Source organism: Cyprinus carpio, chromosome A11 (genome assembly GCF_018340385.1).
Source record: "Cyprinus carpio isolate SPL01 chromosome A11, ASM1834038v1, whole genome shotgun sequence".
Taxonomy (NCBI): domain Eukaryota; kingdom Metazoa; phylum Chordata; class Actinopteri; order Cypriniformes; family Cyprinidae; genus Cyprinus; species Cyprinus carpio.
The window spans coordinates 12858616-12877790 of NC_056582.1; the positions used below are offsets into that span (position 1 = coordinate 12858616).

Below are 19175 nucleotides of genomic sequence, written 5' to 3' on the forward strand. Positions count from 1 at the left end.
TAACCTCTAACTTCTACCATCTCGTTCTTACTTGCTCTGGTTTGATCGCGTGTCTTTCTGTATTTTTTGCATGAGAAGTAACTGTTCGGCACACTTTGTGATCAGTGAATCAACCGTGTGAGGCACTAAAGAGCGCTCTCTGTTGGAGAACAGAGGAAGTACTGGTTTCTTATCTGCCGTATATCTGTGTGAATGCTTGGATTGTATTCCTAGAGAGCAGCTAAACTCTATAGTCTCAATGCAGACCCCTACGTTTACCTGTTCATCTTATCCTTGAGCTTTACAAAAGTAATAAATCACTTATTCAAGCAAGCCATTAAGCACCTTCAACTCAAGTGTGATGATGGATTCTTATAGATAGAGTTCTCTTCGTAGCAGCTGCTCTGTTTTCCTCTAATCCACTTTAGAGGAGTGTTTGTGTACTTAAAGATGCTTGTATTTATGCCACAGTGTAAATGAAAGTGAGTGTTTTGGCCTAGACTTACTAGATATTCCACATTGCTGCTTCATCCGCAGTCATCACAATGCGGTTCTCCCTCAAGCCACCAGCTGCCTGTGCAATTATTAGGAATCTAATGAATATTTCATGCTGAGATTGATGAGGAGTCTTATTAAAATACGAAGATGTTGAAATTAATTGTCAATTAGAAGTGGAGTGTCTTAATTTGAGGGGATATAAATGAAGGCGGAGGGCGAAAGTAGGCCGCGTCTCCTGTTTGGAGACAAATTCTACAGATCAGCTGCTATTAGACGGTAATGGGAAACAGCGACTGGGCCGGGGCGAGCAACCTAGACGAGAACAAGGGAGAGAGAGAATGACAAAATTATAATTGTGAGTGTGATCAAGAGAAAGAATTAGCATTAAGTGGTAAGGGTGAGCATTAGGGCGAAGCTTAGCGCAAACCCGTGTGTGGCATTGACCGCTATTAAGATCGTTGGGTGTTTGGCACAGCAAACTGGCATGGCTCCAGCAATAATTAAGTACCTGTTAAACCATTTTGCTCCCCTAATTACTGGAGATGGGCCAGGTTGGCTCCTGTGGCAATGAGAATGGAGAGAATAGAGGGCTGGCGCTGTTTAATTCGCCATATTAGCTTCAACCCACTATGCCTGCCCCTCCTCTCACACGCTCTATCTCTTGCTACTCACACGTGCACATGATGGTTTTAATTAGAGAAAAACAAGCAACCCTGAAAAAGACTCCCTGAGCAATGGGGAAAGCTGTTTCCTTGTGCTCCTTGCCCGCCGAAGCTAATTGGGCAGAGCAGGGCCACAATGATGGCGGGTAACCGCAAGCATTGTTTGTTGCCAGATTGTTGTTTTACCCCCTCCTACTATGTATCGCTTTGTTTTGCTCCTCTTGTGTGGCTTTAATTGCAGACACTGTGTCACAGAGGAGCCTCGTTTGTGTGCATGCACCCGCTTGTGTCTGAGAAACATGATTTGTGGGGTGCTTTGTTTGAATTTCACCGGGTGAATGGGATCATCTTATAATGGAGTCACTGTGCCAACTGCTTTTGGCATGGATGTGCTGGCAAGGATCGCAGGATGTATCTCACAGCAGGAGACCAATGACAATTTAAAGATAATTATATTTCCTGTTTGGTAATTGCAAAGCTGGAGATTACTGTACACCATGAAGATGATGTGAATTAGAGTTGAGGCTGCACTGAGACTTAAATGTGCCAAATAGAGGGAGAAAATTATTTATGTTTTGCGCTGTCATTGTTTTGTGCTATTTCTGGTATTATGTACTGTATGTACATATGAAAGTATGTTTTTGTAAACAAAAACACAAGCTAATAGAAGTAAACATTTAATATTATATATCAAATGCAATACAATATTTCCTCTTTCCAAACATAAAACATACTTTGTTTAAATGAACCTTATAATTGTATGAAATTTCACACGTTACATATATATACTACAAATATTACAAATATTGTTATAAATATAGCTTTATTATTTATTGTATATTATTTACAATAAGATGTGTATTCAAATATTACATATTATAATAAATATTATAAATATTGTATGTTATGTATTTTAAAATATTAAATAAATACTATTATTATAAGTAATACCAACATTCTTGCAATAGGATAATAAATATTTAGACTTTTTGAGTGAATTTCAATGCTGTGTATGTCTTGTTTCTATATCAAATAAATGCTTTTCTTTTGAACCTTCCATCAAAGAATCCTGAAAAAAAAAAATGTATCCTGGTTTTCACAAAAATATAAAGCAGCACAACTGTTTTTAACTGTTTTAGCACCAAATCAGCTTATCAAAATTATTTCTGAAGGATCATGTGATTCTAAAAATTTAGCTTTGTCATCACAGGAATAAATTACATTTAAAAAAATAATAAAATAGAAAAACAGTTATTTTAAATTAATTTAAAATAATAATATTTCACCATATTACTGTTTTTACTCATTTTTTTTACTCCTTAGTGAGTATAAGAGACTTCTTAAGAGAACATTTATAAATTTTAGCGACCTCAAACGAATTTTGATTGGTAAATTTTAGTGTAAATAAGTTTTCAATTTTGTTCCCTTCCGCCTAGTTGAACCTGGCCTCTAGTGTGTCGCTGTCAAAAAGAGAAAGTGAAGGGTTTCCTGAGGGCTTGCCTCATCCCCCCACCTCTGCTGCAACTCCCATCACCCCCATGAGGCAGGGACCCTCCGTCATCAGCTCCTCCAGCCTGCATGGAGTCGGGCCCATCCGTCGGCGCAACTCCGACAAGTTCTGCACCCCCATCGCTTCAGGTCAGTGTCCCTCCATACAAAATCATCATATTCTACATATCGACTTCTACAACACTGAAATATGTATGAAATAATTACGGCTGATTTTTTGTCCGTCTGTTACAGAACTTGCACAGAATTGTGAATTCTACAAAAACGCTGATGTCAGGCCTCCATTCACCTACGCCTCCCTCATACGACACGTAAGTCAGCCTGTGTGTGTGTGCTGTAGAGATCTGGACTGTGTGCTCTTGCTCCAGTACACTTGAGCGAAGTTCAAAGGTGTGTGCTGGTAACTAAGGATTTATGCGCATCTCTTAGCTCAGTGTCAGTCATGCTGAAACGCACAGCACTATCCATAATGCACTACCTGCCCGTCTGGAAACAGTCCATCAGCTAATGTCTCACTAATAGCAGCCATTTGAATCACCTCTTGACACTTGCTCACTTTCTCTCTTCCGTTCTCTTGGCTTTATTCAACCAGGCCATTCTGGAAACCCCTGACCGACAGCTGACTCTAAACGAGATCTATAACTGGTTTACACGAATGTTCGCCTATTTCAGGAGAAACACAGCAACATGGAAGGTAATGTCCCGTTAAGTGAAAAAGTCAATTTATTTTGCACCATAGACGTCTATAATACTCGAAGTAATACTTGTTAGAAGTCCTATTCATCGCGATGGCAGGTTCTTGACTAACGCAGGACCCTCCTGAAGTATTATACACACTACCGTTGAAAAGTTTGGGCTCGGTAATATTTTTGAAAGATATTAATTCTTTTATTCAGCAAGGATGCATTCAATTGATCAAAAGTGACAGTAAAGATGTTTATTGCAAAAATCTGTTCTTTTGAACTTAATATTTATCAAATAATCGTGGGGAAAAAATGTATCAGTACAGATGTTTTTTAATGCGGTTTAATTTCTTGAGCACTAAATCTTGAGCATGTATTTTTGATTTAATATAAAAAAGCCTTCTTGAGCATAAGAGAGAAAAACAAACTAATAAACTTGTACTTTTGAATGGTAGTGTAAATTTCGCTGTTTATATATTGTTTGAAAAAATCAAGACATTTATCATAGACATTTGCTATCCAGCTTAACCCTGACCCGTGGTTCTGCACCACTAAAGCCAAGTGAATTTTTGACCTCCAAAAACAGTAAATGAAACTCCTTTGAACTAAGAATGAAATATTGTTCTGCAGTTATTTGATGTTTTTCATTTTAATGATTTGTGTTAGACTTTTTTGTTTAGTTTTTATATACAGTACATACAATTTTGTTGTTAAATACTGAACAGTTTATTCAAGTATTTAAACATTTCACAAAGTTTTGCCAGTAAACTCTGTTTGGATAGCTTTGTGAATGTTTTATCTAACATCATTGCAACCGGCCTCTGTACCCTAGGTTATCAGAAACTGCCGGTCTACAGCGGCCACAATGTTAAGAAGCTCTGGCTAGTCCATGTTTGCCTCCTGGCAATGAGGCAGAAGGGCTCCTTCTTTTATAAGTCTTTCAGAGATAAAAACAGAGCAACAGACACAGCCCATTGTTCAACATGACCCAAACAACAATAAATCCTCCCTTCTTGCCAAGGGGTACAGCGGGTACAACAGAGATACGGCCTTCTGTAGAGCTCCAATAACACCGAGATTATTAATGACGCCTGGCATCACACAGACAGCCAAGTTACGACCTGGCCATCCCCAGATCTGTTTTTCTTTGTTTTTTTGGTGTCCTGATGTGCTCTCCTTTTTGTTTTGATTGTGTTATGTGGCGTCGGCCTGCCTAATGGGGTTTGGGAGGTGGGAACAGGAAGTTCAAGTCTGACTCATTCAAGTCTGCTTCCTTTGCATTATATGCTATAACTTTCACTAAAAAGTGTCAAAAGACCCCCCAAATTCAGTGATGCATAAAACAGTCTTTGCATATTCCAACACAGCCTGTTTTATCAGTCCATGGGCACATAGCGTTGTAACTCTTATCAGACAGTTTCATTTGTATCGGTTGATTAGCATGTGCCCCACTGGTCTGCAGCCAGTTCTGTATCAGCTCCGCATCTTCTGACCAGCTCCGACATGCAACACTCCACTGGATCCCGCCACAGGAACGCAGCTCTCCCCTGAGCACAGTACCTAAGCTTTGATGTCCAGTCAGCTGCTTTAACCATATGGCGCTCGGTTTCATGTCACGCAAGGCGAGCTGATACTAGATGTGTTGCGCGTGCACATTGAAATCTCATAATAATATAAAGATAAAACTTCAAGTCAAGTCAAACTTTATTTATAAAGCACATTTAAAAAAAAAGAAGTTAAACCGAAAAGATGTATAATTAAAGACCAACATTTTAAGACTAATAGGGGAAAAAGTAATGAATAATAATAAGAAAAAATATTATGAATATTCTACATATTATAAATAATAAAAATATCAAATATTAATAAATTGAAATATTACAAAATAGTATATTATATAATAAAATAACAATTAAAACTTAATAACCATGTTTAACTTGGTTTACATGTTTATGTTTGTTACAAGTTTAACATGTTTATGTTTAACTTTTTTAATTATCTAAACATACCTTTATTCCTTGACATTTTAATAAGCAATATTATTAATTATTAGTAGTAATGATTCTGCTTATAATAATAATAATAATACATATTGTTCATATTCTACATACTATAAATTATTAAAAAAGTTTTTTTTACAAAACAAATAATAATATATATTAAAATTAAAATTAAAACTTGTTTTACATGTTTATGTTTGTTACAAGTTTAACATGTTTGTTTGTTTGTTTGTTTAATTTTATCTAAACATACCTTTATACCTTGACAGTTTAATAAGTAATATTATCAATTAGTTGTAGTAATGATGCTGCTGCTAATAATAAGAATAATCACCACCATAGAAATATTGATGTATTAATATAAAATTACTTTTATGATATTTTAATTATTATTATTTAATTATTATTACATCATCATAATCATAAGTCTAACTTTTTATCTAAACTTACCTTTATGAAATTTTGCCTCCAGTCACCTCTCTCTCTCTCTCTCCATCTCTCTCTCTCTCTCTCTCTCTCTCTGTCCAAAGTGAAGAGCAGAGTGGTCATTAAAGACCTGGGCTGATCATGTAACCGTCCCATTTAGCGGACTATCTCCCCATCACCCTGCATAGCCATTACTTTACCCCAAAGATGTGCTAATACATCCCTCCATTCCCAGCACCTCTTGCCCTCCCCCTCCCACTCCCACTGTGGACTAGGAGCTTGGAAAGGTGCTGTCAGGCCAGAGAGGAAATGGACACCGCAAAGAGTAGCTTGCTTCCTGTCAGTCAGTCTCCTCATTAGGCAATCACATGGCCTATAGCCTGGAGCCTGGGGCCTGGGCTGAGGAGGTGCTGCCCCACATTCAGCCAACACTGGCCCAAGGCTCATTTGTGTGCCTGAGCCTCTGGAGGGGAGAAAGTAGGGAGAGAAACAGAGAAGGTGAGGTGAGAGAGGGACCCAAGGAGGCTGAGGGCATCGAGACAGAACAGCGGGCTAATAGTCTTGAACCGCAGCGGCACCCAGGAGCAGTTAGTGAGCTTAGCCAGTGAGAGTTGAGGGGAAGGAGGTGAAAGTGGCAGGGATGTCTTTAATAACTCATTTCACTTTTATGAAATTTAACAATTAATGGATCCATCTTCTTTTCCTCCTCAACCAGAGCCAGATCATTTTTCTATCCTATAGTACCTTTTCCACACTCTCTCTCTTCTTTTTATTTTAATAACTGCACATTCTCACTCGTCTTCCTCTCTTGCCAGTCATTTGACCCGGTATTAAATATAGAAATGGAGATGCATGTTCTCCGGTGCTCTTAATGGCCATCTATATTTCATGAAAAGTCAGGTCCAGAGAGTAGGGGAAGTCATTGATCAGTTAGAGGGCAGCTTTTATTCATAAGATGGACACCAGCTGGGTCATTCTGCAAAGATGATGCTATTTGTGTCCCTCATAGACATATATGTAAAAATTAAGTCTTCAGTGTCACATGATCCTTCAGAAATCATTCTTATATGCTGATTTGCTGCGCAAGAAACATTTATTTTCATTATCAATGTTAAAAACAGTTGTGCTGCTTTATTTTTGTTGAAACCACGATACATTTATTTATTTTTGATAAATAGAAAGTTCAGAAGAACATTGTTCATTTGAAATGGTAGTATTTTGTAAAATCATAATTGTGTTTACTGTCACTTTTGATCAATTTAATGCATCCTTGCTGAATAAAAAGTAAACTCCAAATTTTTGAATGGTAGTGTATATGTAAAACAATATGTATTTTGTAACAACCTTGTAGCAATCATATTTTATCCTTTTTTATAGTAACGAATCCTTCTATCAATGCAATTTATTAACACCTCAATACATCATTTGTCTCACAGAAGGTTTAAGTACTTTATTATCAATCAGGAAAAGACGTCTGTTTCATAGAATGACCCAGCTCTAAATTTCTCAGCACACACACCTCCTGCATTTTTAAAAGGTTTTTTTTTTTATGGGCTTATGGAGATGTTACATAGGAGAGTCTTTCATTAACTTCCCCATTGCTTTTCTGAATTCCACAGTAGTAGTTTAACTAATGATTGTGTATAAAGAGTGGGGAATATTTGTAACCCACACTGATTATTTCTCTATGCCTTGTTCTTGTAAGGAATATTAAAAGCTGATTTTTGTTCTCATACTCTCTTCCTCAGTGGAGCATTTATTCTGGTGTCTGCAGGAAGCATTTCATTCTGCTTGTATGTTGGTACTTTCTTTTGTATCTAGATTGAGTGTCTTGGTGTCCTTGGTAAGCTGTGTAGTTTTTAAGCCCACTGTGCCTAAAGCTGACACATATTTACTTTCTTAATGCAAGTCCCTGGTCCTATAAGCGATTCAGCGGTGAAATAGCCTTTTGTAATATTTCAATAACCTGAATATCCAGTTTCATTTTGAAATTGAAATTGCAGATGTAAAACAGGTTGCGAATGCAGTTTCAAACAGTGCAGTACATTTACTGTCGCTGTTCATTTCTAGGCTAAAATGGTGGCCGTTGTGTCGTCCACTACCGTTTGACATCCGCATCACGCGTGCCATCTTTCTAATATAGCTGCCACCCCTCCAGTCACTCATTCACACACACACAGCCAGGCAGGCATTTTGTTTATGTCTGCAGAGGCTGACCCCCTTTAAATTGCTGCTAATGTTTTAACTGGGAGAATTAGTCTTTCATCACGGATGGGAATGCAAATAAAATCGGTGAGGTGGCAGGCTGAAATTGGGGTCATACTCATTTGCAAAACTAAGCATCATCGCTCCTGCACGGGGAAATTTATTCAAAGGAGGGAGGCCTCGCCTGATTATGGCACTTGTAATTATGGTTAGGAGTGATTCCAGCATCAGCAGTCCCTCCCTCATGGATTCAGGAAAAGAAAAAGAGCGCGTCGGAAAAAATACACAGGATTTAATTATACACGAATTAAAATTGGTAATGAAATTGGGCATGAACAAACTACAAATAGCAGATGAAAAGGAAGGGGCCTCCCTTGGGGGTGTTATTCTAGATAGTGGCTGATTAGTGAAATTTAAAATAAAAAAAGCAGGGGGTGGGTTTGCTGATGGTAGAGGGGGGATAGTGCACATCGTTTCTTATTTTTTTGCGTTCAAATAAAAAATTTATTTTTTTTTTTTTAACCACTGTTATGATGGTGTGGCACCACATTGTCACTTCCCCTCGGTAGAATGTGCACTTAATTGGTTGTGTGTGTCTGTGAGATGGTGCGGGCGGGAGGGGGACGGGTTCGAGATGGAGAGATACGCTCAGTCGACACGTCTCTCTCTGAGCCATGCAATCTTTTGTGCTCATCATCACGTGCACTCTTTTAATTAGAAAGCAGGTATAAGATTTATGCCATTATTAAAGGCTGTTTATATCAGGCCTCGCTATAATTGCATTTCCAGCGATGACAGCGACGCGGTCGCGATTCTGCTTAAGATACATACGGTGTCGAGTCATGGCTGGAACGAGACACTGACTGGCTTCTTTTTGCTCTCTGTCTTCTCTGTATGTCCCGTCACTGTTACCCAGAATGCTGTGCGCCATAACCTGAGTCTGCACAAGTGCTTTGTGCGGGTCGAGAACGTCAAGGGTGCTGTTTGGACTGTGGACGAAGTGGAATACCAAAAGAGGAGACCACCAAAGATGACCGGGTATGTAGACTCAGATTGGTCATCTTTAAGGGGATTGTTCACCCAAAAAATAAAAGTTCTTGTTGTTCCAAAGAGTGCTGTTGTCTCCAAAATTATCATAAAAGTAACATATAAGTGGTCTATACGACTCATGCACCATGTTCAAAGCCTTCTGAATCTAATCCCATTATATTTATGGCAAAAACTGGCAGCTGTGGTTGCCAGAAATTTACTGTAGTTAAAAAAAAACAAAAAAAAAACAAGCATGACAATAATGAGATTCTTATATTTCATTATGTGATATAATGTTAATATACCTCTAATCTCTAATGACCAATAGTTGTATATAGATGGTGCACAGGGTCATACTGTACACACAAAGACAATTGGGAACACACATGACACTAAAATAATGCCATAAACATTAACATGAAACATTTTACAGTAAAATAAGAAGAAAGAAAATTATTTATATACAGTATAATGTGATGTGACAAAGAGACTTCTGGACTGTCCTTTGACTGTTTTTCACCATAAAATATGGCAATTCATATACGGTATATATATATATATATATATATTTTTTTTTTTTTTTTTTTTTTTTGCAAAAACCTAAACCTACATTTTTTTTTACATTGTAGTTTTGTCAGAAACAAACCAAAATATAATTACTATTAATTAAAACCATCACCTCATTAAATATTGCATCTTTAGGCAAGTTGCGTCAAGTTTGACATGAACAATGATGTTTGATGTCATTGATGTCAAAATAGTTGTGCTACCACGCTTGGCTTCCTTAAGAATGCCTGCTGAAACCTTCTGTAGCTTTACAGACTGAAAAAAAATGAGCCTGTCTGAAATCATACTAGTCACAACAACCTGTGAAATTTTGGATTAAAACAGCACTCTTTAAGTGAAGACTGTTTATTGAGTAGAAGTCCCAAAAACAGGCTTTATTCCTGTAGCAAACGTGTAAGCTTGTAGGTCTGCTCTGTAAGTGGGGCTATAATCATTATTGGCATGTATGATTACCTTAATGGGCTTCCCATCATTACCCTATTACCGACTCTCTAGTCAAAAGCACAAAGGTCTCTTTTGTGCCTCGCCTCCTTGTGTTTGTCGGTACGTGTGTGTGTGTGTGTGTGTGTGTGTGTGTGTGTGTGTGTGTGTGTGTGTGTGTGTGTGTCTGTGCGCCTGTATATTTTTTCCGTCTGTGTCTACACTGTTTAGGGTGCATTGTGAGCAGATGCACTGCAGAAAAGCATGCCTTGCTTGCATTTGTACAAACAGATGTTACACAGCGTCTCAAGCTCTGCCAGAGAGACGATGGCAAATTACCCAGCCGACGGCCTGCGCGCCAGATTTCAGCCCTGTAGCACACAAAAGCCAACAAACAGTAGTGTGTGTGTGCAGTATATGCTGTGTCAGAATGCATGTGCTGCTCTCCATTGTTTAACTTTTCTATTTATCTCTTGTAAATAGAATAGTGCCTCAGCATTTTTCACGGGTTTGGAAGCGTTTTTTTAACACACACTCTGGTCAGATGTGTTTTGTTGTAATCCACACATGTACTTAATCACCCTCTCTCTTTCTTCTCCTTCTCAGAAGTCCCACTCTCGTGAAGAATATGATTTCTGGGCTGGGATTTGGCTCCCTGAATGCCAGCTATCAGGTGAGTGCATGTGTGCCTTCAGTACATCAAATCGACACCTTTATGCATTCATACACGTGCTCATCAGCATTGAAAATGATGGGGAAATGTATCCAGCTATATTAAAATGTGAATAATTATTTTTTATTATTTTATTTTTATTTTATTTTAAGCTGCAGGATAAAATATTTAATCAGATAAATATTGCTTCTGGGTTGAGCAAGCCATAGTGCCTCATATTTGAGTGAATCATTCTTTCGAGTTGGTTCTTTTAAATTATTCGGTCAAACTTGTTAAATCTAAATCGGCCCGGTTTTTTTTTTTTTTTCGGCTAAATATAACTCTCAGATAAAGTAAATATTTTGATTGTCTGCTTTGTAAATGAATGTTTTAAGTCTTCCCAAACCAGTTCAGAGTTTAATCTGAATCTGAATGATTCTTCGGCAAATCAGTCTGAATTAGAATTTGCATGGAAAATAAAATCTTTAAAATTATGAATATTTCTAAATATGACTATACATTTTTCTAGAGCTCTGAAATATTTGGTCTGCCTTGCGTAGGGTGAAAATTGCCATAGTGAGATCTGATATGTGAACAAATCAATCTGTACTTTTCAGTTGATTTCAATGAACTGGTCTAAATGGTTCATTAGTGAACCTGTCTAAATGAGCAACGTTGTTTTAAACAACTGGATAGATCCTAGAAAATTCATTCCTCAGAAAGTGTGGGAATCCTGCACGGATCAGGCCAGATCAAGCACACAAGGGCGCTGATAATAATTTCCTCTTCTAATTAGCTACTTCTCCCAAACCTCCTCCATTCTCCTCCCTCCATCGCACACGTGCTCCCAGCCAGCCATATGTGATTTATAGCATCAAATATTTGTCAATGAAGGTCATAGCATAAAATTAGTGTCTGTCCTAGAAAATCCATCTGAAACCCGCGGTGTCACAGCGACTCTTATTCTGAGCTTTCAGAGCCTAGCTCTGTGTTTCTGTGTTCGTGTGTGTGTTTTTCCCAAGAACGCTGTGTGACGAGACAGAGATGGATCTGGGAGGTTAGCCTTTGTGCTTGAGTCCTGGTCTGGGTGTGTGAGTGTGTGTGGCGCTCTGTCAGATCTGTGCCCATCCATCTCCTCACAGGACAAGCAGTGTCAGCGACTGACAAACAAACAGCCCAGCTAATCACAGGCAACACACACACACACACACTTCCACCGGCCTGGCCCAGTTTGTCCTGCTCTGACCCCGCAGGCCATCTCTATGGAAATGGAACTGCTCATCCTGAAAAGGCCGTACATAAACTAGCCTTTAACAAAAGAGCAGACAAACAGTGGGGATCTCTGATGCGCACAACAACGCCCTACCAGAGTGTGAGAGAACTGTGGCTCTCTGCTGTGTTCCATTTGTAATTCCTTGAGTGTGTTACGTGTTTTAGTCTGCATATGGTAGGCACAGTCTCGCCTGTAATTAACCTTTTAAAACTGTTTCAACCTGGCCATCTCATTAAACAGGCATTAAACATGTTTACCTACTGGATCTGTCTGTTTTTGCTTAAAATTGTAGGTGGCTTCCAGTTAATTATAGTTTAAAGGGTAAAAATTAGCCTTTGTTTGGTTCACTTCCTTTAAAACTTGTGTGACCCCGATCATCTTTCTCGCCACCGCCCAGTCTCCACAGAATCAGAATGAATTTCCCTCAAACTCTTTTTCATTTCTGCCTCTCCCTCTCTTTCTCTCTCTCTGTTGTTTTTTCTGTCTCTCTCTCTTTTTCTCTCGGTGGCATATTTTGGGCAGTCGCTACAGTTTGAATTGGCATGAGTACCACATGAAATTTTCAGTTCAGAAGTGACTGTAGAAATGATGGAAACCAAGCAGAACCGTTTTCCGTTCCACCTTTCCTTATGCATTAAAATATCCATATGCGTAGTTGTTTATGTAGATTTGTTTGTAGTAATGTGAATTTAACACACTTACATGGATTTACCATTACTTCTGACTTGGATCTTGTTTGAAGTTTTTTTTTTTTTTTTTTTTAAGCAGTTTATAGTTATGTAACTTTTATACCTTAGTCCGAACTGTAAAGTGAAGTAGAAGCATTTTTGCTGGTGTTTTTTTTTTTTTTTTTTTTTTTTTTGGACCTTACTATAAGTTTCTTTTTTTTGTTACTGTTTTTACTTACATTTTTCCCCCTTTGAATAAAGATTCTAAGCGAACAGTGAAATAATTAAAGTATTACCAAACACTATAATATACTTTAATGTATATCATGTGCTAATGAGTTTTGGAGAAGTTTTCATTGGGCAAGAGGTGAGCACATGTGTAACAGGAGTGTGAGTCTGTGTGTTTTAGGTATAGTCGCCATTGTCAGTTAAACTGCTGCACCACAACTCCCAGATCCTGAGAAAAAACACAACCATTGTCAGTGTAATGGTGGCACCAGAGGGCTTTGTGCCTGAGAACACCTTGCAGTCATCTTCTTCAGCTTATATATGACTTTAATATTTTCACTATAATGATCTTTCAGACCTCACAACTGTAACATCAACAATGCTTTATGATTTTACAGCAACACAGCCATCATGCATCCCTCTTAACTTTTTACTAAGACTAAACCCTTTAAAATTGTGTGTGCAGGCTGCACTTGCGGAGAGCAGTCTTGGTCTTCTGAACAGCCCCACCCTGATGAACAACAGCACGGGTGCGAGCCTCAACATGCTGCATGTCGGCCACGATGATGTCAGCAGCACTGTTGAACAAGTCAACAGCAATGGCAGCTGCAGCCCTGGCCTTTCTCCGCAGCAGTATGGGTAAGACTAGTCAACACAGCTGACTAATTACTAGTGCCTTGATATGTAGTGCATTTGTTAATGCTTTACTGAATAAAGCAGTGTGAAGCTTTAAAAGCAATTTAACCATATTAAAAGTGAAGCATATTAAAAGGTTTATCTCTCATTTGAATTTGTCATGCTTCTGTAAACTCGGTAAGACTGACTTATTGCTTGTTATTTCTGTGTCAGACACCAAGTCCACGTTAAAGAGGAGCCAGCTGAGATGGAGGAGGACAGCAGACCCGTGTCCCTCATGGCATCTGTCACTCAAAACCTGAGCATGCCTGGTGATGAGCGGGACATGGATGAGGAGCTTCCCACAGAGGAGCTGGAGTAGGAGGAAGTGTTGATGGAGGCGGAGCTCACTGGCCCTGTCCCTCCCTCGTATTCAAGATGTTCAAGATCAAGTGAGAAAACAAAGATAAAAAACCAACTACAACTTCAGAAACCAAAACAGGGTTAGACCTCATCAGCTCCCAATGCAAAAACACATCCCCCATTCCACCCTTTATTTTTTGTTTCCTCAGTCAGTCCCCTCCGAAAAGGCCCGTCGAGCAGCTGTGCGTTCATGTCCTCCTGTACTTTGAAACATGGTCTGATAGAAGTACGGACCACCGTGTCTAAAGCTACTGAGGGAAACCTGACGTCAGTATACAAGCTTAGTCATTTTTTCCCACAAGTCACTCAAGGTTTCTCTATTTTAAGTCTTTTTAGCTTTAATTTTGATGTTCTTTGGGCCTAAGAACACTACTTTTCCATGGGATAAATACACAGCGGTGATTTACCTCAGAAAGATGTTCACATGTTTGAAAAAAGAGGAAAAAGATGACAAACACACATCTTTAGAATGACTTCTGCTTTCAACCGGATTTTTGTACTTGTTCAAGAGGATGCTGCAAGACTCAGTAACTTTGCGGTCACACAGATAAATTCACCACTCTCGACAAAGGCAAAGACTGAAACAAAATGAGCTGAAAAACTGGCAACGGTGTCCCTGGCCATCTGACCAACTCCTTTTTTTTTTTTTCGTCTCCCTTCCATGACTGGACTAGAGAAACGGGGAGCACGTTCTCTCTCGAGGCAGTGTTAGCGGATGCTTGCGCTGTCCCTATCTTTATCTGATGCTATCCACAAGGCTGCCAGAACGTGTTTTCCTCCCTCGCTCTTTGTCAAACTAAACAGAAAATGTTGCTACCCCCAAAAAAGGCGTATTTCAGGAAAAGGAACTTTTTGGCTGTTGTTCTCCTGTGGTGCTGTTATGACAGCCAGACTGATATGAGGCTTGTGGAGGACCAGCTTAGAGACTTTATTGACTGTATTGTTGATTATAATACATAATATGTGTGCAGTAGCTTTCGATTTCATTTTATTTTCATAGTCATTTATTTCTAAAGGATCGACATTTTTCATTGTGATGTAATTCAACTTTTGTCTTCTGTTAATGATTGTTTTGTTTTGCTTTTTTGAATTCTCTCATCATTCCAAAAAGGGGTTACATTTAGGAGAGAAGTTCCAAAATCCTTTGTTCTACAAACTCCAAAAAAAAAAAAAGTCCAAAATATATCCTAGTGTTAGATCACAAGTATTTGAGGATAGCACTTATAATTAAGTGAAAACTTCCGAAACAGAGCCACAGATGAAATCTAACATCAAATACCAACAAAACCACTCGATCATTTCTTTAGCAGAGAGAAGCTGAAAGTAAAGAGACAGAGGTGAAATACACATTGCAGGGCTCCCTGTTAGATCCTGGAGAAAACTTTACAGGCACTCATATCTCTCTTTTTTTTCCACAAATTTGCCTCATTTGTTCATTTACTTAACATTTTTAGGTTTTATTTTCACAGATTTGCGCCTTGTTTGTTTCAGAATGTTCTATAGTAGCCAATTGATATCAGCTACGATACAAAATATTGCTTTAACGTAAAACATAACACGGTCACGGAATACCTCAGACCACAGTGTTTGCCCCTCACGCTGTTATTACGAAGGGGATTTGTACTGTGGCTAACCAACATGGTGACTCTCTCATTATCAGTTCAAAGTTCTATAGTTATTAGATATATAAAAGTTATTTGCAATTCACTGTGTGAGTAGAAAGTGTGTGATTAGCATTTTGCTTTCACTAAACTATATATATATATATAAAAAATATATATCTTTTCTCAGTAGTGCCATGCCAAATTCTGAGTTTAATTTAAGATATGTTGCTTTTTCAGTTTTTCCCCATTTTACTTTTGTTACAGGTAACCAAAGAGATATTTAATAAACCAAAAACTCTTTTTTATTTATCATTTCTTCTTCCTAAAGAACTGGCCAAAAGAACACAAACTTGTCATGTGAATATTTAATTTTTCCCTTTTTTTTCCCAGCTAAATCATTCGTTTTTTGACTTACACTACAGAGCATTCCAAAAACCAAAGTGTAAAATGCAAATGCTTTTTTGTTGTTGTTTTTCAAAAAAAGGAGAGAACTGTTTTAATATACGTTAACCTAATGATTTCTTAACACTACATATATTTAAAGGCCAAAAAACAAACTGAAAAGGAAACAAAAAGCAAAAAAAAAGCAGTATTAACAAGCCTCTTGCGGTTCCTTAGTTAATGTACAAGCACTTACAATCTGCGAAAGGAAGATTTCTACCCCATCTTGTGCTCAGGCGATTGCAGTGTTGAGAACGCAATCTTCACCGTCTAAGATTGCAAAGGACTTTACATGCAAAAGGCACTTGAATAAGCCAGCATCAATTACTCAGCATTATGGTTTACATCAATTACCAGTATTTCATAATTAAACACAGTTCAACGAATACCAAAAAAAGCAGGCAAGCACTTACTTGCTTGTGCTTACCCTGCCTGTTGAACAGTATTATTTACCACACTAAAAAGGGATGACTGATAGGGAATCTTTTCAAACATGACAGGAATCATTTTAAGGACGGTTCAAGTAATTATTTTCCACTCTTTTATGTTGGAGAATCTTTCTGATGTACCTGGTCTGTATGTTCATTTCATACACACATTTGAAACACCTTCAAAGAAATAAAACCAAAAATAATGCTACCTCCTTTTAAAAAACGGCTCACAAAATAGAAAGGCCAATGAAAGTCACCTATAGTCAAACAAAAGATGTAAATCCCTTCTAGTTTTTCATTCTTCCACAAAATACAAAATAAACATATTGTCGAAATAACCAAAATATGTTCGTTGTTGCGTAGCTGTGAACGTTTGTTGATTCCTCTTGATTCCAAATTCATTTTCATGAATTCGGGTTCATGAATGGAAACAAATAAACGAGACACAACGGTGGAAAAACAGACGACTACCTCTCTATCCCCTCCTAAAAATAAATAAATAAATAAAATGCTGAGTCCTGTTAAGTATGAAGCATTAAGTGGTCAACATATTTAAAAGGGTCTACTCCAAATCACATATTCCCCACTTTAAGTGATCTATTAGCATAGTGTCTATGTACAGGTCCTCTGTGCGAAGGCTTAATTGTGTGTTCTAATTCCACATGCATAATGAGAGGCCAGGCCAATGAGAGCCATCGAGCTGGCCGGTCATTAGAGCGTACTCAATGGGCCAGTCAGCTGGGTGTCAGAAATGATGATAGGCAAAATGCATTAATGCAGGCCACTCTCACACGGACCCCGCTTCCCAATTAATGCAAAGTGTAGTTTTGTGACAGCAGTGGAAAAAATAGCACACACACACACAGAGACAGACTATCCCTGAGAGATCATCACGCTTCTGCTAAAACGAGCCTTTATTTTTACCAAAATATCCAAAGAGAACCAACGAGCTTGTGCTACAAGAACTGAGGATTGCAAAGGAATTGAAAAACTCTCACAAATTAATTGCTGCATTCACTAAATGGACTACAATTGTGCTTTAAGGCACGTGTGTAAACAAAGCTGTTTTGTAAGATGTGGACTAAAACGCATTAGTGGTGATCGCCATGACTTCTTCGTTACTTTTACACGCATTGTAATGATGTATTATTGTATATTACCGCTCGGCTTAGCTCTCAAGGGCATTCCCTGCTTTTCGTGTTTCCTTTACTTGTTTTCTTTTGGCTTTTATGTTTCCGCACCTGTTTTTAGCTATTGTAAAGTTTTGAGCTCAGAATTTCCTATACTGTATTGCTTATGCTAAAGTGTATGTATTTATCATTTTATGTGCTGCAGGTATAATGGTTAAATTTTGGTTTCCTTTTTGGTTTTGTTTTCCCAGTTTTTCTGTCATAAAATGTCTGGGACGATGATTTTTTGATTTTATCTCTCAAAAAAAGAGTTAGATAAGTGGTTAAGGTAACACACCTGTTTGTATATTTATCTTAGCTAGGTCTATTTTGATACTTTTTGTCTCTGTAGTGCATTTATGCATTTTTAAGGAAAAAAAGAGAGAAAACAAACTAAAAAGTTGAACTCATTGTGTAATGATACCTCAGAAGGACTTTTCTCTAAAGACAGGACCAAAACTTCACAAAAACAATGAAAGAGAAAAAAAAAAAAAACATTGAAGAAAAAATGTGTAGCCCTCTCTTGCTTATAAGAAAGAGCAACTTTAAGGTGTTTTTTTAATTATTGGTCATTTTAGGTGCCAATATATGTACAGACTCCCTTTAAAGTCAAATCATTCCTTTATTTACCATGAGCACTCAAAGCTATCTCTGGTAAGGCAATAGCGCTCCAGATTTGTATAGAAGTTCTCTGAGAAAGTGCATGGATTGGCTCTCTTTGGTTGAATTATGCCGAGCGAGTGCGTCTTTCTTGTTCATCTTCAATGACCACCAAAAGGATTGTGGCTAGATGTTTGTATTCCAAATCGATCAAGTCTGCCAGAACTGTAACCACACCCTCATGTCGCCTCAGAGATCCATTGCCTGGTGATGGATAGCTTTGAGCTGCAGTATTCTAAGGGGAGCTTTTGCCTGATGATATTCACTTCTTCGGCCAATCAAATGGAACTACCACTTCGACTCTCCTCTTATTGTATTTTTACGAATGTGTGTACATTTTCAGCAGTGACTTCTGTGTACTTTAGTTTCATTTTAACTTGTTTGTTTACTTCTCTGTAATTTTTTTAAATTTGTTTTGCTTTTTCAGATGAGACTTGGGGGAAGTATAGGTGATGGCTTTTGAAATGGTATAGAAAATGTAAAAAAAAAGGCAACTAGCCATCCACCTTTGTCGTTCTAACCCCGGTGACCATGTTTATGCCAGTCACTGCCGTTTTCTTCATGCTGTATAAACACACACACACACACACACACACACACACACACACACACACACACACACACACACACACACATATATCTGTGTATTTGTAACCTGAATCTTCTTGTGTCTGTCCATGCAGACAATAAAAAAAACTGTACAGTAGGTCTAGTTGCATGTAATCTGTACTAATTATTGACAATGGCATTATAAAATGCAATAAAAATACTTATTACACTGTCTAAGGCTGTGTATTGTAGCTTTCTTTCTACATTTTTACTAACAATTTGATTAGAATTAACATTATTATTATTATTTTGTAAATAATCATATGATTCATGAATTAAGTCAAATGAATTGCATTTCATTCATCAAAAGTCATCATTCTCATTTTATATAAATATGCACATGCCCCAATACTGTATGTCCATAATGCATAGCCCTACTGATATATTTGTTTACAACATATGATGTCATTATTGAAGTTTACAT

General features: G+C 37.9%; 1 protein-coding gene across 4 annotated transcripts in view; it reads left to right on the forward strand.

Annotated features, from left to right (window-relative positions):
• The window catches only part of LOC109075752 (forkhead box protein P4-like), a 121859-nt gene extending 102934 nt beyond the window's left edge, over positions 1-18925 (forward strand). For all 4 annotated transcript variants that reach the window (XM_042766280.1, XM_042766279.1, XM_042766282.1 and 1 more), the window contains 7 exons: positions 2576-2777; positions 2883-2959; positions 3241-3342; positions 8879-9000; positions 10585-10651; positions 13266-13438; positions 13649-18925. In XM_042766280.1, the coding sequence (XP_042622214.1) occupies positions 2576-2777; positions 2883-2959; positions 3241-3342; positions 8879-9000; positions 10585-10651; positions 13266-13438; positions 13649-13796 (891 nt within the window). In that variant the 3' untranslated portion in view covers positions 13797-18925. The remainder of the gene's footprint in view (positions 1-2575; positions 2778-2882; positions 2960-3240; positions 3343-8878; positions 9001-10584; positions 10652-13265; positions 13439-13648) is intronic.
• The last annotated feature ends 250 nt before the right edge of the window (positions 18926-19175 follow it).